At 28.1% G+C, this 26,821-nt stretch overlaps 2 protein-coding genes across 4 annotated transcripts in view; one reads left to right on the top strand and one right to left on the bottom strand.

Annotated features, from left to right (window-relative positions):
- Positions 1-1,441: 1,441 nt before the first annotated feature.
- LOC136080320 (dynamin-binding protein-like) lies at positions 1,442-2,641 on the bottom strand. The gene has a single exon (XM_065796937.1). It carries the CDS (start codon positions 2,639-2,641, stop codon positions 1,442-1,444), a length of 1,200 nt encoding a protein of 399 aa, XP_065653009.1.
- Positions 2,642-11,803: 9,162 nt separating this feature from the next.
- The window catches only part of LOC136071949 (dynamin-binding protein-like), a 102,743-nt gene continuing 87,725 nt past the window's right edge, over positions 11,804-26,821 (top strand). For 2 of the 3 annotated variants that reach the window (XM_065797891.1, XM_065797890.1), the window contains exons 1-4: positions 11,831-13,236; positions 17,965-18,016; positions 18,960-19,045; positions 26,364-26,405. In XM_065797891.1, coding sequence (XP_065653963.1) covers positions 12,238-13,236; positions 17,965-18,016; positions 18,960-19,045; positions 26,364-26,405 — 1,179 coding nt within the window. In that variant the 5' untranslated portion in view covers positions 11,831-12,237. Of the gene's footprint in view, positions 13,237-17,964; positions 18,017-18,959; positions 19,046-26,363; positions 26,406-26,821 lie in introns of all 3 variants that reach the window. The other variant, XM_065797889.1, reaches the window with a different exon arrangement.

Below are 26,821 nucleotides of genomic sequence, written 5' to 3'. Positions count from 1 at the left end.
AATCCATATTTTTTTAGGGACATAGACTTAATCGAAAGGGTTCAACGAAAAGCTACAAAAATTTGGCTACAAAAAAAGGGAGACAGTTACGAGCAAAGGTTAAAGAAAATGGACTTATAAAATCTATCGAATAGAAGAGAAAACGGCAATCTTATCCAAATGTATAAAGCCCTAAACAAACATGATACTATCAACTGGCATCGTGAACCAGAAGTATTGGTTAGACTAACCAGAGGGCACAGTTAAAAGGTTAAAAGTTGAGAAGACAGCGTGTTCCAAACTTCTTGGCGAGGCCTAATTTCTTCACGAACCGTATAGTTGAAAATTGGAATCGTTTGGAAGGTGATGTTGTCAATTCCATTTCAGTGATTAAATTCAAAAATAAACTTAATAAATTAGGCGAAAAAAACGCTGTTAATATCTAACATCTACTGTTGATAGATTCTTTCTTGAGGCTCTCAAGAACACAGCTTCAATTATTATTATCATTATGACTATATTTTGCATTTCCTTTAGTCTTATTTTCTATGTTTTGAAAAAATATGAAGGCTATCCCTCAAAAAATGCACGTAAAGCATCAACTTAAAGCATGTTTACTTCATTTTTTTAGGTGATCTAATTTCATGTTCAAACTATATTCATTGCACCGGGTAAACTATATTGCTGTGGGTTATACTGTTTTTTGTGTTTAATGCAATAGAATTAAAAATGCATATAATAATATAAACGTTTGATAAGTTGCTGCAGATATGTTGCAGCAACATAAAAACTAGTCCGAAGGTTCCTTGATTAGAATTCTCACTGTAAAGATGAAAATATTTTTTTTTGATTTTAGTTGATATTACTGTTGTTTTTTTAAAGAAAAGAGCAGTTTCAATTAAGGAATGAAAGTGTTTCAATTAAGGGATAACTGTGCAATCAATCAAGCCAAATTATGGTTAAAGATATTGTCTGGTTGTATTAATAAAATTATAAATGCTTTCATAGTTGAACCATCTTTGTTTAAAATATTCCTTAAGTCTATATAATTCGTATGTAATGAGTAGCTGCTCTTACAATTTTTAATTATTTTCATTCTTATTATTTCTACTTATTGCTATTATTTTTATTGTTGCATTTATTACTACTACAATTAATATTATTATTTCTATTGCTACTGCTATTGTTGTTGTTATTATTTTATGATATTAGTTAAAGATTTAAAAAAAAAAGTTTTAATTTTGCTATTTCATTCTTATCACAAATAATCATTATATTACTCTGCAGCAATATGCATGGGTAACACAAATATCAATATAAAATAATAAGATAAACATTGAAAAAACTAACTATTACATATTTGTATGTTATTTACATCAAATAGCATACAAATAATATATCCAAAAAAAAATCATTCCTGTCAAATGGCTGTTAAATTATCTAAAAAAGCAATTCACGCATGTCAAAAAAGTTTTTTGAGCACAACAACGTTTGAGTTTTCATTTTTTCTGTAACTAAATGGTATAATCAATAATGGATTGGTTATTTTTAAAGCACAACCAGACATCAAATTTTCCTCATTCAATTTTTTACTTGTAAGTAAATTTTGATTTGTATTTTTTTTATTGTAATTACTCACTGCGAAATCAGTGGTTTTACATTGATTTACATCTTCTGGGATATAAACAGCATCATCACAACAAACTTGATTTTCAAGTACATTAGCAAAACTTAATTCTGTTTGCCAGGTTGTTTTTTCATCTGCAATTTTAACAAAACTAGAGGGAAATATACCTTCTTTATCATTGAATCGACCCTTAAACCAATGTTCATTAATTTTTTCAACAATTAAAATTTCTGAATCTTTTTCAAAGTTTAAGTCACCTGGTTCTGCACTGCTAAAAGAAAACAATGCAAAAGCTTTTTTTAAATAACTGGACTTATTATCAGTAAATGAGGATGAATCGTCATAAGGCTCAGAGGAAACTGCATTATTAACACCTAAATCAATTATTTCTTTATTTTTCAAATTTTTATTTGAATTAAATTCTATATTCGATGGTAGTTTAACAAATTCAGTAGGAAAAATTCCTTGCTTTTTATCTTCTAAACTCTCACCAAAAGACCAAAAGTTGTCTATAGACTTTATAAATTTAATTTTTGTACCAACTTTTAAAGTTAACTCGTCATTAAATTGGGCAGAAAAATTGCTTATAACATCAGCAATAATATCAATTACAGAATCTTTCGTGAATAATGATACTGAGGTTTTTTTGAATTCTTTCAAAACTATTTCATTGTCAACATAATTTACAAAAGCTTTTGGAAAAATACCTTTATTTAAACAACCTTTTTTAAATCCTTGCATCCAATTTTCATCAATAACATCTGAAATTAATACTATATCGCCTTTTTCTAAAGATAAGTCGTTTTCTTGCTCAGCATCAAACTTACTTAGAGCAATTGCTAAATCCATTATACCTTCGCAATCTTCAGTAAAAACTTTTGGAAATCGCCCTTTACATCCATTGTCAGACACTCCTTCATACCAGTTATCATTTAGAGTATTTGTTATTTTTACATAGTCACCAGCAACAAGTGAAAGATCTCCATTTGTATCTCCATTAAAATCAAAAACACACTTAACTACTCCTCCAGCCATCATAAAACATTATATGAGACTTTTCAACACGCTTTGTTTTGATTTTGATTTAATAAAGGCACCCAAATATTTTGGTCCGGTTAATCAATCTTAACTTTTTCTAAATGATTTTATCCGACGGAATCGGGATAATCCACAAACTTACGTGATATAACGTAATCATAAGAATTTCTTATGACTATGGTTCACGTAATCTATTGTAATATTACCTATTTATTCTTTATACTAAATATATTTATATTATTTATCTTTATTCTTTTATATTTATAGTTTATATTTTTATATTTATAGTTTATATCATATTACGTTCAGCAAAATACCATTTAATAAACACTCCAAAATTATTAGTTTTATTTAGAAACAAATTATACTAAATTTATTATTTATAAAAAAAAATTATACCGGCGACACGGGATTCGGAGTGGGAGGGCACAATTGTCAATTCTTAAAAAAAGTCTTCTATATCTAGAATTTTTTTTAAAAAAAAATAAGGTCCTTTATAAAAAAAGTGGGGGTGCCCCCAGGCCCCATTCCCCCCAGTATTGTCGGTCCCAGGGATGTGGTAGCACCTGAAAAGCAGGTACGAATTTCCAGAAGAGGGACCCAGAGAAGTACTTTTAACGAGAGACAAATAAACGATCAAGGAAAATTATATTAATACTAAAAAAAGTTTTTTATGGATGCAAAATATTATGTAACTCATTTGTATCAGCACAGTTTTTATTATGGGGCATTCCACGTCAAGTGGAACCACTTTTTGGTCAAATTCAACATCACCGACTCGGATTTTGATGAAAATTGGCTCACATGTTGGGCATATGGACAGAAGAAAAACATGTAAACTTTTTTGACTTTGGTCAATTATTTTCTGAGATATGACCTTTCAAAGTTTTGACCTTTTCACTTGACCTTGGTTATTTAAAACGTCATAACTTTTTTGCTATTATACTTAAGAAGTTTATTTTGGTGGCAAACAGAAGCTCTTGCATAGACGAACAACTTTGTGTCTATACAAAAAGTGATAAGTTCAATAAAAAAAAAGTTATTGGTCATTTGGTCATTTGACCTTTGACCCTGGTCGATGGCAAAGGTCAAAAGTTATAATTTTTTTTTTACAGATTGCTTTTTTTATTGTGGATGTCCCATGAAAAAATCTTTTTGGGATTTTCATAAACAGCTTTGGAAATAATATTAAAGTATAAGTAGGTTCTAAAAATTTAATATTTATTGGCCTTACAAATGCGATATTTTGAGGTCATTTCTGTAAATAGCCTATTGTAAATATATATTATTAACTATTTCCTTTTTTTCTTTAATTTTCTAGGTTGTAATTTAATTACTAGTACTATAAATACATACAAGTCAGTATTAAATTATATGAGGCTTAAATCTATATATACTTATATTAAAATAATCAATTCATTTCCATTGAACTAGTCATCAAAAGACAACTTAGGAATTAGTTTTTAGCAACTTTCAAATTAAATTTAGATTAAAAATGGCACTTCAAGCACAAGTAAAATAGTTAAAGAACAGACAACACTATTGTTATGATCCTTTCCAACACCATAAGAAAAAACAATATAAAACCTTGAGGGTTGCTACTAGTCGGCAAGTAGCTATGTATCCCTCAACTTATGGCTGGAGCAAAAATATGTGATACTTGCCGAAAGAGGTCACTGGCTTACCTTCCGAAATAGGATTATGTGATGATAAAAATTCTGAAAGTTGTAAAACAGAATCAGATTCTCAAGGCAGTTCCAGATCTCAAGATATTTGTAGTGACAATGGAGATGAAAATTATCAGTGCCAGGAAGTAGAAATTTCTATTTTTAATAAATCCTTGTCATTATTGGGTGAGTCACCCTTGAATAAACGCAAGTTACAAACTGTTAAAAGTTATATTCCGGAGAAAAATATAAAGCTTAAAAAACTTGTAAAAATGAAGTTAGACCTTTTATCTACTAATTCAGATGCTGTTGATACTTTAGAGGATGATGAATACAAAGCAATTAAAAAAAAGTTTACAACACATGTGCTGATGACATTGTTAAAGTGTTTCAGGATAAGTATAAATCAACACAAAGTAAGAGTGAAAAGATCAGGATTTTGACAATATTTGTTGCTCAATAGAGTAATCGAAAAGTGATGAGAGAATTTAATTGTTCGCATCGACTTGTATCTCAAGCAAAAGAAGTTTTTATAACCAAAGGTGTTTTATCAACCCCTAACCCAAAAAAAGGGAAACCACGACCTGTACATGTGAAAGATATGGTAAAAGAGTTTTATTACTCTGACACTGTTAGCCGTGTAATGCCTGGAAAAAAAGATTTTCTATCTGTTATGAAAAATGGGGAAAGAAAACATATTCAGAAAAGATTAGTTTTAAGTAATTTGAAGGAAGTTTATCAATTTTTTTCAGAAAAGTATCCAAATATCAGCATTGGGTTTTCGAAGTTTGCAGAGCTACTTTTAAAAAAATGTGTCTTTGCAGGAGCAAGTGGTACTCACTGTGTGTGTATGTATCATTCATGGACTACAACAAATAGGTCCCAGCTTCAAACCTTTATACAGTCCACTAAAGAATTTATTGAAAGATTTTTAGGGAGTTTGAAAACACTTACTAGGCATGATTTTATTGCTAAAGAGCAGGCAAAATATTAAGACTGGAAGAAAAACAATTTATCAGATGGAGAATTTCTGGTTATCGGTGATTTTTCAGAAAATTATGCATTTATTATACAAGATGCAGCACAGGGATATCATTGGATAAATAATCAAGCAACTTTACATCCTTTTGTTTTTTATTATAAATATGAAGGAAATTTATGTCATGGAAATTATGTACTGCTTTTGGAATGTAATACTCATGACACAATTGCAGTTCATCTTTTTCAGCGTAAACTAATTAATTTTTTAAAAGTGAAATTTGAGCTATTAAAAATAACATGTTTTAGTGATGGCTGTGCAACACAATACAAAAACTGCAAGAATTTCATAAACCTGTGCTATCACAAAGAGGATTATGGTATTCCAACCGAATGGCATTTCTTTGCCACAAGTCATGGTACGGGCCCTTGTGATGGAGTTGGAGGAACTGTTAAACGTGAAGCAGCAAAAGCAAGCTTACAACGTCCATACCATGACTAAATAATGACCACATCAATTATATACTTTTGCTAAAAAAGATGTCCATGGAATTTCCTTTGAATACCTCACTGCAAATAATTGGCAAATCGAATCCACAATATTAAAGATTTTCAAATGCTAAAACGATTCCTGGTACCGAAAAACTTCATTGCTTTAAACCACTATCCACGAATGAACTTCAAGTACAAGATTATAGTTCCAGTTCTGTGTCTAGAATTGAAAAAATTACATCACAGAATGTTTGCCAGCTCAACTTCAGTTCAATTACTGGTTACATGGTTGTAGAGTATGATGAACATTGGTGGATAGGTTGTGTGTTGGAAAGCAATCCAGAAAAAAGAGAAGTAATCATGAACTTTCTTCACCCTGATGGTTCAAGTCAACTTTTCTCCTTCAGAGATCCTTCAGATATTTTTACCGTTGATTTGAATGATCTTTTGCTAGCAGTCAAACCCAAAACTACAACTGGTTGGTCATACTCCATTACTTCTAAAGAGTCTGAAGGAGCAACCAAAGCACTTAACTTGCATCATCGTTAACTCTCTCTCTCTCTCTCTCTCTCTCTCTCTCTCTCTCTATATATATATATATATATATATATATATATATATATATATATATATATATATATATGTATATTTGTATATATATATATATATATATATACATATATATACATATATATATATATATATATATATATATATATATATATATATATATATATATATATATATATATATATATATATATATATATATATATAAATACGGGCCAAGTATCACCAAATCAAAGTATATTGGTATATGGTACCTATTATATAACCTAGGGCCTACATTCAATAAATTATCTTAAAATACTGTATAATTTTAAGGTATTTAAATATTAAATTTTTAGAACCTACTTATACTTTAATATTATTTCAAAAGCTGTTTATGGGAATCCCAAAAAGATTTTTTCATGGGACATCTACAATAAAAAAAGCAATCTGTAAAAAAAAAATTATAACTTTTGACCTTTGCCATCGACCAGGGTCAAAGGTCAAATGACCAAATGACTAATAACTTTTTTTTTATTGAACTTATCACTTTTTTGTATAGACACAAAGTTGTTCGTCTATGCAAGAGCTTCTATTTGCCACCAAATTCAACTTTCTAAGTATAATAGCAAAAAAGTTATGACGTTTTAAATAACCAAGGTCAAGTGAAAAGGTCAAAACTTTGAAAGGTCATATCTCAGAAAATAATTGACCAAAGTCAAAAAAATTTACATGTTTTTCTTCTGTCCATATGCCCAACATTTGAGCCAATTTTCATCAAAATCCGAGTCGGTTATGTCAGATGGGTGGTTCCACTTGACGTGGAATGCCCCTTATGTCTCAATGCGTCAAATTCCACATTTTCTCATGTTCCACTGAAAAGAAAACACAATTCACAACATGCTCTGATGTCAAACGATTTGCTAGATGAGTTTTGACAAGTTTCAGTTTGCCGAAAACTCTCTCACACTTTGCTGAATTTGTTGGAATTGTACAGAATATCTTGTATAGGACTGCAACAGAAGGGAATACAGCATTTAACAAAGTCTTCAGCATAAAATTGTAAATGGTGAGGAAAAAAGGCAAAGTTTTGTTATCTTTCTCAGCAGCTTTTTTGTAGATCTCCACAAAATCATCCATTTCAGTAGTGAATTCATTTAAACTGAACCACTGATTGACTTTTTTCTTGTGAATTAGAGTTATGAAAATTATGACTAATATCTTCACTCATATTTTTCAATAACAAGATGTCTATGTTTTCTTAAAATTTCCGCTGTGTCGAAAATTTGTCAACAAGAACTGCAGTTCCTGAACCCACTACAGTATAAAACACTTCTGCTAGCTACTGATATTTAGCCTGAGTAAGCCGCTCATCTTCTGTTTTATCAAAGTCCAGTGGGTTTTTTTCTGCAAGTCCTTTTCTCAACAAATATTTGATGCTCAAGCTAAGCTTTAGTTGCACTTTTAACAGCAGATAAAATAGCATTTTGGCCAGCACTGTCCCTTAGTATTTGAAGCTTTTCCAGTGATACATTGACAGACATTATAGCAATCGAAAAATCAAGTTTTATTTACAAATCAAATTTTATTTAGGGAACCCAAGATAAAAATTTCTTTGAAGAGACATAAAGTCACAATTGTTGACATATGACTGAAATCGGGATAAAAGACCTTGTGCTTCACTTCGAATATTCATTTTAAATTCCATGTTATTTGAAATTCGTTCAAGGCAATCGATTACTGCTGGGTATTGTGTCAGCAGTTGGTCTATAGCATTTTGTATGGCACTAAAATGAACAATGTAGGTAGCTGCCAGTTCAAGAGACTCATTCACATCCTCAAGAAGAGATTAGAACTTCTCAAATATATTATTTCGTTTCCTAGAGTTTCCATTTAGAAAAGTCTTTAATTTCTGCACATACCCAGGCTTGTTTTCTGTTTCAAAAAGGTTAACAGAAACAACAGAAGATTTCGCTCAAGCTTTCATAACCAGATTTGTTCCATGAGATCCACAATAAATATTTATTGCCATGGGAGAACACAGCTTTAAATGTGTTACAACTCCTTTGTTTATTCCTTACATATTGGTCGCACCATCAAAAGCCATACCCACACACTTTTGAATATCTACGTTATTTGATTTGAGTTCATCTTTTCACTTATTCCTTCACCAGTAATTGTTTCAGTTTCAACCATTGAAATCAGATCCTTTACAACGGCCTGTTCTGCAACAAGCGTAACATAACGTAATACAATAGAAGTTTGCTCACAGAGTGTAATATCAGTGGTGCCATTATCTGATAGTGAAAAGAATACTGAACTATTTATCTCTTCTGAAATATTCTTCTTGACCATCTGTGTCATAGTATGAATTAGCTTGTTTGTGTATAATTAGAAAGAAACGTAGTTCTAGCACCCCTTCCAGCAGATTGTTTTCGAGTACTGCGAATATTTGAAAGTTTTTCATTCAGCACTTCATCACACTGACTCATTAAATTTAGAAATTTACCTACACCCCATTGAAAGGCTTCACTTTTTTTATAGTCATTGTAAAAGTTGGCTTCCTCATTACCACATAAAGAAATACTCTCTGCAATCAAATACCGAATAGCATCAATAACTTGTATTAGGTATTGATGTAGTTTCTCCGCTTCTTTATGTTTTTTGTTCAGATGCCTCATGGTTTCAATATTTAATATTTTATCAATTGTGGCGTCTGATAATGCATGAATCATAGCTTCAACAGTACTTCGATGTTTTTTCTGGGTGCAATGCTTTGTTATGATGTGACTTAAGTTTGAACAATTATCAAACCCATCACGTAAAGAATTTGTGTCCTCTCTTGATCCAAAGCATAAACAAACAATGCAAAAAATATTTTCTAGTGATAGAGAGTAAGTTAGCCATGACCTTTTCTGCACAACTTCAATGTCATTAACTTTAACTGATTCAGTGTAATACTTAGATAATCATGATTGTTTTGTTGGCTGATTTGGCCCTAACACAATAAATTGCTTTTTATCAATCATCTTTGCATTTTTCAGCTCTAGAAATTTAGCTGGATCATTTTCATTGACATTTACAACGTTGTCTGGTTGCTACTGAATAATCTTATACGCTAAAGTTAGATTTGCCGCTGCAGTTACAGGCTCTTCATAATTACCCATTTCTACAGTCACTCTCTCAGTTTCAGTAATGTTTCGGTTTCTGAATGTTTCTGAATATTGTAGTTCTGCTCCTTTATCTGCTGCAATTATGGCAACTTGATTATTATCTGTTTCTTGTACAGATGATTGGTCACTAATCTCTGTTTTTGGCTCTGTTTCAATAATAGGGTTATTGTGATATTCACAATGGATGTTGATGTTAATTCTAGATTCTCTGTTGCTGTAAAGGATGTCCTAGCTTTTCTCTGTATTTGTGGCACTTGCACTGACGCGACACCTGCCTTTAACTTTAATTGTTTTGGATCATTACCATCTGCTTTCAGTTCATGTTGTCATTTTTGAGCTTTTTATCAGCACCAGATTTGTATTTCCATGTTGCTTCTTTCATTTTTTTCCCCTTCATTTCACCTGAAACATAAATAAATATAAAATTAAAAATATGTCCTATGATCAAAACCAGGGTGTTGGTTTCTTTCGTTTGAGTTATAACTACTATCGGTCCATGGAATTTATAAATAGTAATACTATTTATAAATTCCTTGGACCAATAGGGAGTGGGGTGGATCATATTGAGTAGTAGTGAATGAAGTAATAACAAAAATTCATTAAACCATATTTATCAATATTCATTAACCATATTTATCAATGCATAGCAAATGAATTCATGCATTTTATATATTTATTGTTTTGAACCTTTTAATAACAATTTTCTCTTTTTTCTGTTGATGGGATGGTTAATTTCATCTGTTAAAGAGGAGATATCATTTAATCGTTCGTCACTACAATGCTTGTCTTCGGTATTCTTTTCTGTCTGCCTTTACCTTCTTCTGTTTCAACCGCCCTTGACATAACATATTGATCTCGTAGTTTTTTAGCAGAGATGCTCGTTGTTCAGCTGATTCATTTGCTCTAGCTCGAAATTTTCGTTCTCTTTCTCAAGCAAGACAAGCTAATCGATCAACTTCAGTTTCCAGCTTTCTTTTTTTATTTAGCTTTCTTCTTTATATTTCTACGTTGATAAGATATTTTTTTTTTACTTATTTACTTTAAAAACTTTAATTATTATTTTTAGTTACTATTTATAAATAAAGTATTAAAGCATTACTAACTTTTTTACAGAAAAAAATCTATCAATTTCAGGTCAACAACGTTTTCTGTCATTATGATTCAACAGCGATTTTATATATCTACGCTAAACAAAGTTTGTTGTTTTTAATTTGTTTAAATTACTTTTCTTAACCGTTAAGAAAAGTAATTAAAACAAATTAAAAACAACAAACTAAATAAAGGAAAATAAAGGAAATCGTTAAGTTAACGATTTCCTTTATTTACTTTATATACACTAAACTAAAGTTTAGCGCATTTCTTTTATTATTACCGCTGACCTATTGTTTGTACTGCGCGGACACCAAACAAAAAAACAAACCGATACGAAAGCAAGTTAAATAAAATGTTGTAAAAAATGCCCTGATAGAATCTTTATAGTATTGGGGGCCCAGTTTCCTGAGACACGATCAGGGCCCAGTACAAGTCCTCGTTCCCTCGTACTGGGCCACCACGTCCCTGGTTGGCCCTGCAATTTTTAAATTCTCGATAACAAGTCTTTGATAACTAAAAGTTGCAAAATCTAATAAAACTTCAAATGCAAATAGTTTTTTAAAAACATTTTTAAATCGAATAAAATTAAGTCAAATAAATATAAAAGAATACTCAAATTTAGTTTTTCATCAGCTAATATTTTAATAAACCTAATATTTTGCGTGCGGAGAACGGGGAGTAATACTAATATAAGCAGTAAAATACGGTAGAAACAATAAAACAGTAAAAGTAAAACAATAAAAACAATAAAAACATTTTTTATTAAACTTTCCACTATCGTACTTTCAACACGAAATCAATGACACCAGTGGATCAAAACACATGTGAACTTAACTAACACTTAGTCTGTACAGGACAACTTCTTTGTTTAGTTCACAGAGTATTTACTACTTAAAACCAATATACAAAGTATAAATAACATAATTTGAAAATGCTTTATAACCTTACAACACTTTTTTGTTACTAGTTTATGAAAAAATCTCTTCGTTTGCTCACAACCCGTTTATTATTTTGTATCGAACTTGTATCGAAATTGTCTGGTTGTTCCCCAAACAAAGTCAGAGTCAGGAATTTTTGTTTATTGCGTTTAAGTAACAGTGAGATTCAGTGAGATTTATTTTGTTGGGTTACTGATAAACTCTGTAAAGGTTGAGCAGCACAAAATAATAACTTAGGTAAATGATTGCCCGATAAAATATCAACCTAGTCAAACACGGATGATGCCAACGTTAGCTCGTTTGCAAACCAAAACGCTACTTGAATGTTGCACTTTTTTTGTTTGGTAAAAAATGCTTTTTTTATCAGCCAAAAGGATGCAGGGTGCTTAACTCCACAATTTAAAAATGGATGTAATTTTTTTTTTTAATTAGGCATATTCTGTCATTCTAATTAGTATACTTTAATCAAAGTTCGTTTTTAAATCAAACTTTTAGAGATAAACTAGGATATGAAAGTTTGCGTTTCCGCGTATGAGTCAACGGAATAAACCCAATTGTTTTTACTAAAAAAAAAGTAAAATGACTTGACTTCACGTTATAATTACGAAAAAGTTTGTTTTTAGATATAATGTTAGTACAACTGTGAGTTAAATGGAATTTTAATTAAAAAAGTAAAGTTAACCATAATTATGGAATGGACTAATTATGGCTTTGGGTATATGTAAAGCATTATTTGACTTTGTTGCTGAAAGAGAAAGTGATTTGTCTTTACATGCAGGAGATATTGTTTTTGTATCGAAAAAGATTAATAATGATTGGTATGAAGGTTTTTCCAATAATAAATATGGTCATTTTCCATCTTGTTATGTTGAGATGATATTTAACTCAACTCCTGAAAGAGTCGGAGTTGTTATAAGCAATTTTAAAGGAGATCAAAATGGCCATCTTCCTCTTACTAAAGGTGATGTTATTGGATTGATAGGTGTTATTGATGAAAACTTTAGTTCAGGATATTTAAATTCTGCAAAAGGGATTTTTCCTACAAATTTTGTTAAGGAATTAACTATACCAAATAATGTGATTTTACCTCAAACAAATTTTATAAACAATAAAATTTCAAGTTCTAATGATAATCTTGATGAAATTGAAAAAAAGAAACTCGAAAGAAGTACAAGTTATTTAAAAACAAAAATCAAACCTAATATTTTGCCTAAACCAAAGTTAAAAAAGGATAAGAACTTAATTCAGGATGATTATCAATTTGAGTTAACAGATGAGAAAATATTTGACATATGTGGCAGTGTCAAAAAAGGACTTGTAGTAAAAAGAAAAGCTCCACCACAACCAATTATTACAAATGTTAGTTCTACAAATCCTAATGAATCTTCTGTTGTCCCATCAAATCAGATCAATAAAGAAGTTATAACTAGGAAAATGAATCAACAGAGATCCCCAATTAATATTAAAAACAGCCCAAGTATCTCTAGCCACAGTGATATTCAAACATTATCAATAAACTCTCTAAATAATAACTCTTCAACAAGTAGATCTAACTTAATGACAGTTTCTTTCACAAAAGAAAAACAGTTGGAATTTTCAAATGGTTTATCTGATTATGAAAGTGATTCACATTTATTAAAAGAATCCAAAAAAAGTACAAATAAAATATCCTTTGATAAAAGTATTTGCGCTTATTCACAATGGGTTAGTATATTCAACTTATTTCTGATTTATTCAAAAATAACTGTAAATTACTACAAGATTAAAAAAGTAAAACACTCATTTATATTGTACAGTTGTGTAATTTCTCAATAAAATAATGGTGTAAATAAAGCTCTTGCTTTGTGATTAAAAGGTATTGAATCTAAACTTGTTTTTCCATGCAGCAGCCTTATTCATTAAGATTTGTATTTTATATTTTTATAGGATCAAAAAAAGCAATAAAATAAACAAAAATATTTTCTGATATAAGCAAAAGTTTTTCAGAACATAATAATATTTTAACTTTAGTTAGTTAATCTAACTGATTGTTAAAGAATTAAAAACTGAATTCTTATTATATTGAAATTTAAGATTAAACTTAAAACTGCTTTATTTATTAAACTTTTGCTATAGGAATATAAAGGAACAATTTTAATTATGAAATTGTCTAGAAAAATAAAGAAAATAATATAATGAGATATAGTAGCTATGATAAGCTTACACTTCTTTTTGTATTCAGTGGCATTTTATTTAATTCAATGTCTTTGGTTTCATACTTTTGTGGATTAGAAAGATTTTCAAAATGCATTTTCTTATTCCAATATGACATTTAGGAGGAGTTAAAGGAATTTTTTACAACCATTGTCTTTCCTGGCATAAATCAGTGTTGTAGATCAAAGTTGTGTTGACAAGATATGTTTACTGAAAAATGTTGACATTTTATATATTTTTCATCATTTTTATTACTACCATCAAAAAGTTATTTGTGTCTAGTATATTCAAAAATTTCCGAATTTCTAAAAAAAACTTTTATTGTAAGTATATTGAACAATTATTTATCTATTATTATTAGCTTATACTTTTATTTTTGATGTGTTCGCTTTTTATTATTGTTATCAAAGTTTTTTTATTATTATTATTTCTTTTACTTTTTTATATGCTTTTTTAATTTTATTTTTTTAAACTTTTTAATACATTACTTATTTTAATTTTTTTAAATGAATATACTATATGTTTAGTAATAGTCATTATATTTAATAATTTTTGTCACTCCTTTGATCAGACATCTGTTTTAATGACATTATTTTTAACAATCATTAACTTATTACTATAAATATCATGTAAATAATCATTAACTTATTACTATAAATATCATGTAAATAATCATTATCATATTACTATAAATATCATGTAAATAATCATTAACTTATTACTATAAATTTCATGTTTACAATTATTTTAGTCATTACTATTATTGTTTTTCTATTATAATTATTATTTTTCTTGTTATATTAAATTGTTATACTTTATTATTGTTGTTATTGGTTTATATCTATTATAAAATTTATTGGTTTATATCTATTATAAAATTTATTGGTTATTGATAGATAATAAATATCTTGTTGTTATTGTTATTGTTATTGTTTCGCTCATCGTGGTTTTTTTCTTAGCAACAGCTATCTTCAAGTTAAGTTCAAAGTTTTCAAGTGTTAGGTTATTTATTTCATCTTTTTATCATTTTAATTTTTGTAAGAACATCTTTAATAGTGTCATTAATAAAAGTAATTTTAATATTCTGTCTCTCTTTGGTCAGATCTTATCTTTTTTTTTTTTTTTCAAATTTTTAAATTTTTTATAATTCACCTCCCTAAGGCCGAGAAGGCCACTACAGATGAGGAGGCTACTTGTGGTTATAACCCTCTCTCAACTCTATAACTCTGAAACACGAACCTTGACGAACAAGGCTGCTGCGCGGAGAAACCAATTGAGTGTGGTACTACCAGGGATATGGTGGGAATTGAACTCGGAACTTCTCACTTATGAATCGAGCGCTCTACCACTATATCACTACCGCATTCTAACTCTTCCGTGACTTTCCCGACAAACAGTTTAATCTTAAACATTTAATTATGACATTTTAATTATCTTTATAAATTTCTCTTTTACACCTAGTAGTCTGATCCACAACATTTTTATCAGAGTTTTATGCTTGAAACAAGTGCTCATCTTAAGCTTGTTATCCTATCTACTGGAAAACAAGAGCTGTTATTCCTATTTTTAGAATATTCTGGACACCACTCTAAGATTTCCAATTATTTTTGTAAAAACCAAATGGTTTCACATTGTTTTACTTTCAACAATTCTAAAAGTAATTGTTCTTGACATATCAAAGGCTTTTAACAGAGTTATACTCATTGGTTTTCTCTATATACTCTCTTTATGTTTTATATGTTAGCTTCCAAATGATCAAAGTTTTGTTTTCTTATCACAGCATGAAAGCTGTTATTTTTAAAGCTGTGTTATCCCTTATGGACAACATTATTGATCTACCTGATAACCTTATTGCTAAAGTGGCTGATGACTTATATATATGTTCTAATTTTAAGTTTTTAATCACTTTTTGATCATTTAGAACAGATTACCTTGAATATTAATACAAATAGGAAAGCTATTTATTGCCTCCAGTGGCTGGTGAATTTTAGCTCAAATAAAATGATTCTTTTTTTTTTTTTTTTGCTAGTTTTTATTTTTGAAATTCTTTTATCTATGAATTACAACAGTTTTTTTTTAAATAAAAATGTTGTGTGGCTTTATCATATCAGTTACTTTTCCAGTCTATTCTCTATCTCCATAAATTTCTTATTTATTCTTGATTAGAAATACTGTTGTCATATTGAAGCCTGATCAGCTGATGATGCTCTTTCTTTTTAGACTATTTAAAAATACATTGTACAAATAGTTAAGCAGATAAGTTTGAATCTTGGTCTAAGTTTGAATCTTGCTCTCATTGTTGTAACCATTGTTATTTATTTCATTAATATTATTTTTATGTTTGTTATTAGCACCTACTACAAATTTTACATAGTTTAGTTTTCATTCATTTTACATCTGTATTATCCCCTTATTTTTAATGGTTTTCAGTAAATATCTAATATCAAAACTTTGCAACAAAAAATTTCCCCTGGCTGTTCTGTTCATAAGTAAGTTAGACACACAGTATGTTTAACTTACTTAACAAAGTGCAATAACTAGAAAGTAAGGTGTAGGACTTTGCACCCCATGTGTAAGTTTTAATGTTGCCTTTAAACTTAGACAAAATTATAACCTTCCTATTTTTTGATAGGTCTTGTAAGATAATGTAAAAATGTTAGTAATGTAACAAAAATTTATAATACTTTTGTAATTTTAACAATTAGTAATTTTTCTACTTTTTTTTATTAATTTTGTTTAATGTTCTATTACATAGTATTTCAGAAGACAAGGATCATAAAAAGTTCATAAAAAATAAAGCCTCATTAAATTCTAACAAATAAACGATGTGTTAAGATTACATTAAAAAAAAACAAAAAAACAAGTGTAAATAAAAGATAAAACCAAGTTATTATATTTTCATAATTTCATTTAATTATAGCAAGTTATATAAGCCAGCAATAATTTTTAATAAATAATTCTAAATAAATAGTTTTAATGTCTCTCTCCAGATGATAAGAATATATCAATTACCCTTTCTACATCGGGAATAATTTTTCTATCAATGAAGCCATTTTTGTTTAACAAAGCTTTTTTGTTAAATAATTAATCTTAGGACTTTGCTGTGATACATCCTTTTGCTTATCTTGAAGTCTAATCACAAAACCTAATTCCCAAGAACAATCCATCAAATTTTTTTATTAGACTTTTCAGTTTCTGACATTTTTTAAGTGGTTGTGCTGCTGTTGTTTAGGTTTGCCAGCTGTTTAGACAACTTCCCATTATCTTTTCTCTATATGTAAACAAATAGAATATTACATTTTTGTTTCTTTTCAAGAAAATTTACAACATTAACATTAGGAGTAAAATAAATAAAAATATCTTTGAAATAATTATCTGAAATAAAAATAATATTTCTTTTATTATTACTGTTTTTGAAAATAGTTATAAATTTACTTTAAAGTAGCAAAACCATAATTTCAAAGTCGATATTAAAACTTTCATAACAGGGTAACTTAAAAACTAAAGTAGATTATTAGAGAATTGGTGAGCTTTTTAAATCATTTAGTAGTAAAAACAATTTCACAACTTTTAATCTTTTAAATCTGAGAAGAATATGCAACAATATTCTGCCAAAATATATACATCACAACTACCAACTTACTGAAAGTTAAAATAAGACTTTATTTAAATATGGCTGGGGATAAAAAGATTGGGAAATAAATACAGCCACAAGACAAAATTCAATCTAGTAAAATATGTAAAATATTCCAAACCACTTGCTTCATTCCCTTTAAATTCTAAATCCTATTTTGGGTTTTATAAAACCCATTTCTTGAAATTTATGCAAATAGTACATAATTTAGTTTTTTCTGGTTTCTCTTTTGGTATGACATATAACTCTTTATAATGATTAAAACTGTTGGTATACTTTTTCTAGCTGGTTCTAAAGATCTAATAACAAAAACATTTTAGCATCTAAAAAAAATAGCTCAAAATAAGTAACTTTAAATAACATTGAAATTTTTTATTTTCTTTCATCTATTTTTTGTTTTTGAGACATTAATTTTTAACCAAGATAGAACATAGTATATTTTTTATAATTAAAAGACTTCAATTTTTAAACAAAATAGAAAAAGTTTAAAAAATTTTTAAACAAAATAGTAGATAGTATATTTTTTATAATTACAAAATAATATATCAGGGATTAAGCCAATAAATAATGATATTTGTATATAAATAGATATGTATATATTTTAGAGATCACCTAACGAAAAACAAGATGATCAGTATTTTGTGCAAACAATAAATTGTAAGTTATTAATAAGTTATATTATGCGGTAGTGGTGTAGTGATTAAGCTACATAAGCGATTATGGAGTTTAATTCCACCACTTCTCTGGAAGAACCATGCTTAACTTGATTTTTTTGTTGTTGTAAATTTTAAAGAATTTACATTTACTAGAAAAACCCTCAAACTCAACAGAGCAAGTGGAAATCCCTGGTTTTAATTTTAAACAAATACTCAGTTACAACAATCTAAAAAAATAGTATAATTGTATTTTTAATTATATTTCAGAAAAAAAAGTTTTAAATCAGATTTAAATCAGCTTTCTAAGAACTAAAACAAGCAAAGTTCAAATGCCAAAAAAAAATTGAAGAATTTTAATAAAGCAGGTTTGAGAAGTTTAGTTGGAAAAAAAAACTAACAAACTTGGTCATTTAAAAAAAATCATGTAAAAAAGTCATCTTTGATTGAGTAAAGTTATCTAAAAATTTAAAATAATTTTTACAGTCTAAATGTATTAAACATAAAAAGCCATACCAATAACAAATTATTTCAATTTTCTTGTTAAAAGTACCTAAATTTAAAGAAACATACAAGTTTCAAAAATCTAAACTTAAATTTTTATTACAAACTTAAAAATAAAAAAAAAATAAAAAAAATCTTTATATAATTTTTGTTTTCACTTTCACTTTTAAAAAAGCTGATTGTTTCATGTTTAAAAAATAATTATTATAATTTCTTTGTTTTAAGAAAAATTATCGAATAAATTATTTTTTTTTCTTTTTTTGTTTTGAGCTTGGTGAAAAAAACTGATGCGCATTGATACATGTTAAGTGTGTTACTACCAGGGATATGTTATCTCTTGTTTTCAAACCAGTACAGTGTTAGTGTTAGTATATATGTTGATTTTTTTTTTTTTTTTTTTTCTAACAATTTTTTAGCAACAATATTTTTCTTTTTCAAAATAGCTACTGAAAAGTTAAATGCAAACATGCAGAGGCATGATTTATATCAAATTGATACAGAAATTGCACAACTTAAAAGCAAGCTTGAGGTTGGTTTCATTATATTTTGTTCTTATAGATCTTTAAATTGACATTTAATGTCATATAACTTGCCGTTTCCGCTGTGGTTTCATATATATATATATATATATATATATATATATATATATATATATATATATATATATATATATATATATATATTATATATATATATATATATATATATATATATTTATATATGAAAGCGTATGCAAATTGCCTTTTCGCAGCTAAAATGTGACCTGCGTAACGCTTCTTAACAACGTCCTGAACTAAAAAACCATGGGTCCCAAAAGTAAGCCTTGTTCTTAGTAGAGAATTATGTAAAGTTGGTGTTAAAACAGTCTTCCGTTTTGGTAATCCCTTGATCAATATACTTTGACAAAACAAGTCTAAACTGCCTCCGGATATTCCATACAAGGCCCGATTTGAGATTTATAGAGATAGAGAATAGAATCCGAAGTAAGAAAGTGACGAGCTCGATAAAGAGATGCAACCTTAGCAGATGCTAATTTTGCAACTGATTTGATATATGGTTTCAAAGAAAGATTGGAAGTAAGAGTTAATCCTAGAAGATGAAGAGTAGGTGACTCATCAAGTACATCACCGTTCATAAATATATATGAAGATCTAAATTATTGCGATAACGATTGGCTGAAAAAAATTGAGTTTTATCTAAATTAAAAGTTCACCAGCCACTGTGAGCCCCATGCTGTAGCAGAAGTGAGATCCTTTTCAAGCTCAAATGCCCCCTCCAAGCAATCAGAAGGTGTTGGTTTCTTATCACGACAAGAATAAATGGTAGTATCATCTGCAAACAATGCCACCTTAGATGTGAGAATATCTGGAAGATCGTTAATGTAAATCAAAAATAGTATAGGGCCAAGGATAGAACCTTGAGGAACCCCTGAAGTTACAGAATAAGAAGAAGAGTGTTGTCCATCGAGGACAACGTCTGAACCGTGCAAGAGAGGTGGAATTATAGATATGCCTTTATTATTGATATAATTAAAGATTCTCCAGAAGTCACGAGAGCCTAATTTTTGGGATGAGATACGAGATTTCATGACCTGAGAATAGCGGGTTTTGGCGTTAGACAAAACCTTTTTACAATTGTTTCTAGCAGTAATAAACAGACGTCTGTTTTCTGGAGAATTGTTTTGCTGATAAATATGGAAGTAACGGTTTCGATTGGCAATCGCAGCCGCACAGTGTGAAGAAAACCATGGAGGAGAGTGAGGCTTGACCTGGAATCGTTGAGAGGGAATAAAAGATTCCATGCCAGCCTGAATCCACGAAGTTATGTAAGAAGCACATTTGTTGACAGGAAGACGAAAGATTTCTACCCAAGGGCTATCACGAAGAAAATCACGGAAAAAAATCCAGTCGGCTTTACTGTAGTTGTAAGAGGTTCGATAATAGGGGGATTCAGGTGATAAAGAAGAATGAGATATTAGTTTTAGAGAGATCAAACTGTGATCAGAAGAACCTAAAGGTGAATGTGGAGAAACTGAGCACTGACTAGGATCAGAAACAAGACATAAGTCGAGTAGAGAAGGTAGATGATTAGGGTTGTCTGGAAAGCGAGTTGGAAAGTTGACTATTTGAGTTAGGGATTGAGAAAGGCAAAAGTTGTGGGCTTTAATGCCTGCCGAATCACTGACAATAGAGCCAAGCCATTCAGAGTGGTGAGTCACCAACAACAATTATATTAGCTGATGGATAAAGAGAGAGGGCCTTGTCAATATGATCATAAATAACATCAAAAAGTGTGCAGTCTTGAGATGAAGGAGAGCGATATAGAACAAAGAGAAAGGCAATAGAGTGAAGTGGTGCTAAACGAAAGCACATAAAAGAATAGTCTGTGGATTTAAACCTAGTTTCACGACAAATGGGTGAATTCTTATGAATGTAAATGCCCAGGCCAAGCATGTGACTATTAGAGTCTTTACGAATTAGAGGAAGATAACCATCAACACTAAGATCACAAGATGAGACAGCTGAACTGAAAAGATTTAAAAAAAAATTGTCACTGGTCTTTTTGTACTACATTACAGTGTAGAACACGCTTCTAATTCTAGTCAAGACCTCATTGAAACTTTTAGAAACAAAAGTAGACGGAGAAGCAAACTTAATGGTTGTAGCTTATCATTGTTTAAAATTTAAAACAACTGATAAAAACCATAAAATAGTCTTTCTTTAAATAAAAAATGTACGATTACAAAAATGTTTTAAAGTACATAAAAAAAATATTTAAATAGCCTCCCATCCCCCCAACCTCTCAAATATACACATGATTGCAAATGGTTAATATCAATTCTTCCCATCATATTTACCAAAAAACAAAATATAATCTAAAAGTAGATAGGTCAAGCTACAAAAATAACTCTCATGGTACTTTTGAAATTTTGTTAAGTGACCCTGCCCCTACTATAAATGTAAAAACTTGAAGTTTTTGCATTTTTAGACAGCTGGGACCAAATTTACATTTGCACTGGTGGGAGAGTTTTTTTTGGATTTAGAAAAAATTATTGTTTTAAGTTAATACAAGTAAAAGTTCAACTTTTTCCGCTATGCCATTTCTGAAAAAATGAAATGTGCTTTTTAGTCATACCCCTAATATCTATATCTATATCTATATATATATATATATATATATATATATATATATATATATATATATATATATATATATATATATATATATATATATATATATATATATATATATATATATATATATCAGGCTTTGTTACGAGATTTCGCTGCATAGGGAAAACGCGTAACACATTTCAAAGTAACTCAACTAATCAAATATATTTTGCATTGTTAGAAGGTATATTGCGTCACTAGCGTCATTTCAAGTACCGCATTGTAATTAAAGTTGTTTTATTAACACGTTAAAAATCAATCAAACATTTGTTTTTATCTCACTATAACAAAAGTTACAAATAAAATCTAAGTTCTTATTTGAAAAATCATTTTTATTATTTTTTTTTCAAGTATGAACTAAATTTTATTTTGAAAAAAATATTTTTTTCATGAAACGTAAAATAATGTTTGTTTATTTTCTTATAATTTTACAGTTGGTTTTTGGTTATTTTATTAACTGTTAAAAATTTTTCTTATTTAATTTGTAAACTCTTTTTAATGTTTTTAAACAATAAGAGTTTTTTTGTTATTTATCAGTTACCAATAATATATTCGTGATCATAATTTATTTTCATAAATTAAACGAGCGTCATTAAAACTTTACGTTATTGAATTAACAATAAACAAAATATCTTATTAATAAAATATTTACATCAAAATAAATCGTGCATTTTTTAAACTATTATGACTAAAAATAACTTTTATATTTAAAAGAAGTTATATATTTAATTCCTCAAGATAAAACTTAAAACACTTTATTTTTTTTAACTAATTTTTAACAACAACAAAAAAAACTATTAAACAAACTGTTTCTTTAACAAAAAATCTATTGGTTTACATTTGCGGTTAAATGCTTTTATTTACGGCTTTATTTCTTCTAAATAAACGTCACGTTAACGACATCAAAAGATAATTTAAATATTCTAAAAGATATAAGTTTTTGCATAGCGCTAAACTGCTAAACGCGTAGGCAAATCGCCTTTTCGCAGGCAAAATGCGAGCTGCGTAACGCTTCTTAACAAGGCCTGATATATATATATTTATTGGGTGGACATGGAAAAATCTGGCCAACTTTATTATTTTATTATAGAATTATAGAAATGACACTGTAACTCATAAGAGTTGAAACTGACATTATGTAGAATTTCAGTCTTTAACAGCCCAAAAATTAAACAAGAATTAAAAACAATTACAAGATTCCTGTCATTTACAACTCTATTAGTGAAAAAATATTGTCTGATTGTGTTAAACTTGTAGTTATTTTGTGTTTTTATTGACTCCTTATGCATTTTTCATTTATGACCTCTTGCTTGACCATTAGTATTAAAATATTCAATTTGGTTATGCAAATTTATTTTGTCAATGTGTTTTACTAATTTGAACATTTGAATTAAATCACCCTGCCTTCTTCTGTTTTTTAATGAAGGCAATTTTTTAGTTTTAAGTTTCTTTCTTTGTGACCATAACTAACTAGACATGATATTTTAGTCACTCTAATTTGAACTTTTTCAAGTCTATTAATTTCTCCTTTCCAATAGGGGTTCCAAATAACTGCTCCAAACTCGAGATGGTGTCAAACTAATGGTTTGTATAATAAGCTAAAACTTTAAATTGAGATTTCTCTAAAACCATAAATGCTTTTTATTTCAATTTCTTTTTTTATTTAATGTGTACATCGGTTAGGGTTTCAACTTAAATTTAAGGGGCTTGATGGGCTGTTTGGCAAGAGATCGAATTTTATTGCTGGTTGATGCTATCATTTTGCAGATTTTTTTTTTTTTTCACCTTATTGGTGGCATTGCTCCACTTTTTTTGGAAGTCCTTTTTATTTTTTGTTATTCCACCTGTCTTACACATAACTTCTTTAATTATTGCCCAAAAATCTTCAATTTTACACTCTTCGGGACGATTTGGAGGATTCACATTTTTAGGAACAGTTTTCACATTATTATCTTTTCACCACTGTAGAGCTTTTTTAGGATAGTGAGAAGCAGCAAGAGGCCAAAAGAGACTTCAGTATTTGTGTTTTTTCGTAAATGGCAAAAGTCTTTTTTGTAGACATTCTTTGATGTAGGTATTGGCAGTCAAGGTCTTCTTGGTGACAAAACAAGAGAACTGCATACCACAGCTATAAATTGCTTGCCACACAAAGAACTTGGACGCAAATTTTTCAAATTGTCAAATATATTTAAACTGATCATTGACAGGTTTATCTTTGTTCTCATAGTAAAATTGTTGACCAAGAAGTTGTGAAAAATTTGCCTTGCAATATGTTTCGTCATCTTCAATTATGCACATACTTTTATTGGCCATTGTTTTAACCAACTGCTTTGCATGTTGAATTCCTTTAATTTCACCATTTAAGCTTCTCCTTTATTCCAGTAATTTTAAGTACTTTTTTGATATAAAAATGCGAAGTCTTGAATTTTTTCCTAGATCTGCTGTGACTGATTCAAATTTCTTGCTATTGAACTGAGAATCGATTTTACTTTGTTGGATTTATGGAAAGTTTTCTTTCAAAGCTTTGAGTAGTCTTTAACTTATTTATAATATCTATGACTGTAAATTTTAGGACAATTGTATGTTTAGCAATCAAGTGATATGAAGTTGATGAATTTTTGCAAAAAAAATTTTTTGCAAAAATTCATCAAAACTTCCAGGTTTTCTTTCAAAGCTTTGAGTAGTCTTTAACTTATTTATAATATCTATGACTGTAAATTTTAGGACAATTGTATGTTTAGCAATCAAGTGATATGAAGTTGATGAATTTTTGCAAAAAAAATTTTTTTAGACACCTCAATTTGTTTTCGAAAGGTTTTACAAATCCTTGATTAGTAAACAAAAGTTTATCAACACAATTAAAGGTAAAGAAGTTTAATTAAAAAAATAAAATAAATAAAAAGCATTTGTGGTTTTAGAATTTATTATCTTTATTTAAAGTTAACCGGATTTTTCCATGTCCACCCGATATATATATACACGTACCTCTCCCGATTTAAGTAAGGATTGTCCTAAAATATTTTGTATACTTTAATTTTAAAAATGCTGACTTTAATCCTGATAGTTTTTTTGAACCAAGTAGAAATAGAAAATTTCTAACTTTTCTTTTTCCCTTTGTCTACTTTCTTTTTAATAGCAAAAATAATTTTTTGATAGTAAAGTGAATGATGACAAATATACTTAATGAACAAAATTTTGTGATTTTAGCTCTTCTGACTAATTTTCAACTCATTAAGTACAATATCCTGTTTTTAATTAATTATGTAATACAGCATTTTGTATATGAAAAAAAAGTAACAAACAAACTTGAAAGCAAAACTTTTTTTTAATTTTTCTAGATTATTATACAAATCATCAGCAAAATAGTCTTTATTTAATGTTAACTTTATGTAAAAGGATCCCATATATTTGCTTAGAAAATCTAAGCATTCTTTCTTAACAAAGTAACATATATAACAATAAAAGGAAAGTCAGTAAACCAATTAAAATTGAATTATTTGTATTAATTGTTATTGGTCATGGTAAATTGTTTGATAATGACTTTATATCTTGTTTAAGTAATAATTATTATTAGTGTCTTTTGTTATTGTTATATTATTATATTCTTTAATAAAATGTCAGACGAAAGTCTAATAAAGCAAATAAAAAAATTTATATCTTAAGAATAAGCATAAAGTTAAGAATAAGCATAAAGTCTCTTGAAATCTATATCTAAATAAAAGTTTGATATCATTCTAAAAAATAAGCTGCTAAAAGTAGTAACTAAGTCTATAAAGTTATGTAGAGAATGTTTGATAAAAATAAAAGTGGTTGTAATTTGTATAATAATTCAATTTGTAGATAGCAATAAAAAGCCTATGTGTGTATCTACTTATGTGTGTTACTACTATTTTTCCGGGTTTTTTTTTCTAACTAAAGGCTTTATTTATATTTTTTCTTCTCATTTTTCATTTTTTTAAAATATTTTATTCTTTGCTCTGTCACATGTATGCATAAAGACATTTGCTACACAAATTTAATATATTTTATTTTTATAAAAATTATCCAGATGAGTATTTAAATAGTTCGCTCTGTTGTTTCATTCAATAATTATTTAAGGTGCTGATTTAGAGTGAAGAGAAAGCTAATCTGTTAGTCACAGATGTCTTAATTCTAATGAAATTGGTCAATTATCTTGATAACACTTTTTATCTCATTAAACAAACCAATTTAACATTATTTAAAACACTAGACTTTTCTTGATAAAAATAGGTTTACAGTTTAATGTTTTCCATTTATAAGATATTTAGTTTAATAAAATGTATGACAGTAAAAAAATGGTATGACAAACAAGAATTATTAGACTTAAGGATGGTTAAAATGTCTGAAACATTGCTAAAAAGGTATCCTTCAAAATAAAATACATTGGCTTTATAAAGTTAATAAAAATAAAATATTTAAGTAGTTGAAAGTTAGTTTTGTATATAATGAAGTAAATGCATTGTATTAAATAAAATAAATATAAAAGAATTCAACAGAATTCAATAAAAAAATTTATTAATAACAAAAGATATTTCTATTTAGTTCCAGTTAAATCTTTTTATTTTATTCTGTATTTAATTTAAATATAATAAAAAAAATATTTTTTCATCATTAAGATTGTTTTCTTTAATGATAATATTTTTATATTTTTAGTTTGAATCTCATCAACTTGCTGGTGTGGAAACTTTACTTGGTGTTAGTTTTATATAATTTTTTTTTATATAAAGATGTATGAAATGTATTAATGTTTTTATCAGGTTTTTTTTACATTTAAAAGAAAATAAGAATTTTCATGGAGTTTTTTAACAAAAGTTCTTGATGAAACTTTTACCAACAATTTTTGACTCAATTAGTAATTTGGTTGAAGTTAATGGTTTATATATATATATATATATATATATATATATATATATATATATATATATATATATATATATATATATATATATACACACACATATACATATAAATATAAATATATATATATGTATATATATATATATATATATATATATATATATATATATATATATATATATACACACACACACATATACATATAAATATATATATATATATATATATATGTATATATATATACACACATATAC

Source organism: Hydra vulgaris, chromosome 05, assembly GCF_038396675.1.
Source record: "Hydra vulgaris chromosome 05, alternate assembly HydraT2T_AEP".
Lineage (NCBI taxonomy): Eukaryota > Metazoa > Cnidaria > Hydrozoa > Anthoathecata > Hydridae > Hydra > Hydra vulgaris.
The sequence above is the reverse complement of the archived record's forward strand: the minus strand, read 5'-3'. Positions and strand labels throughout refer to the sequence as shown.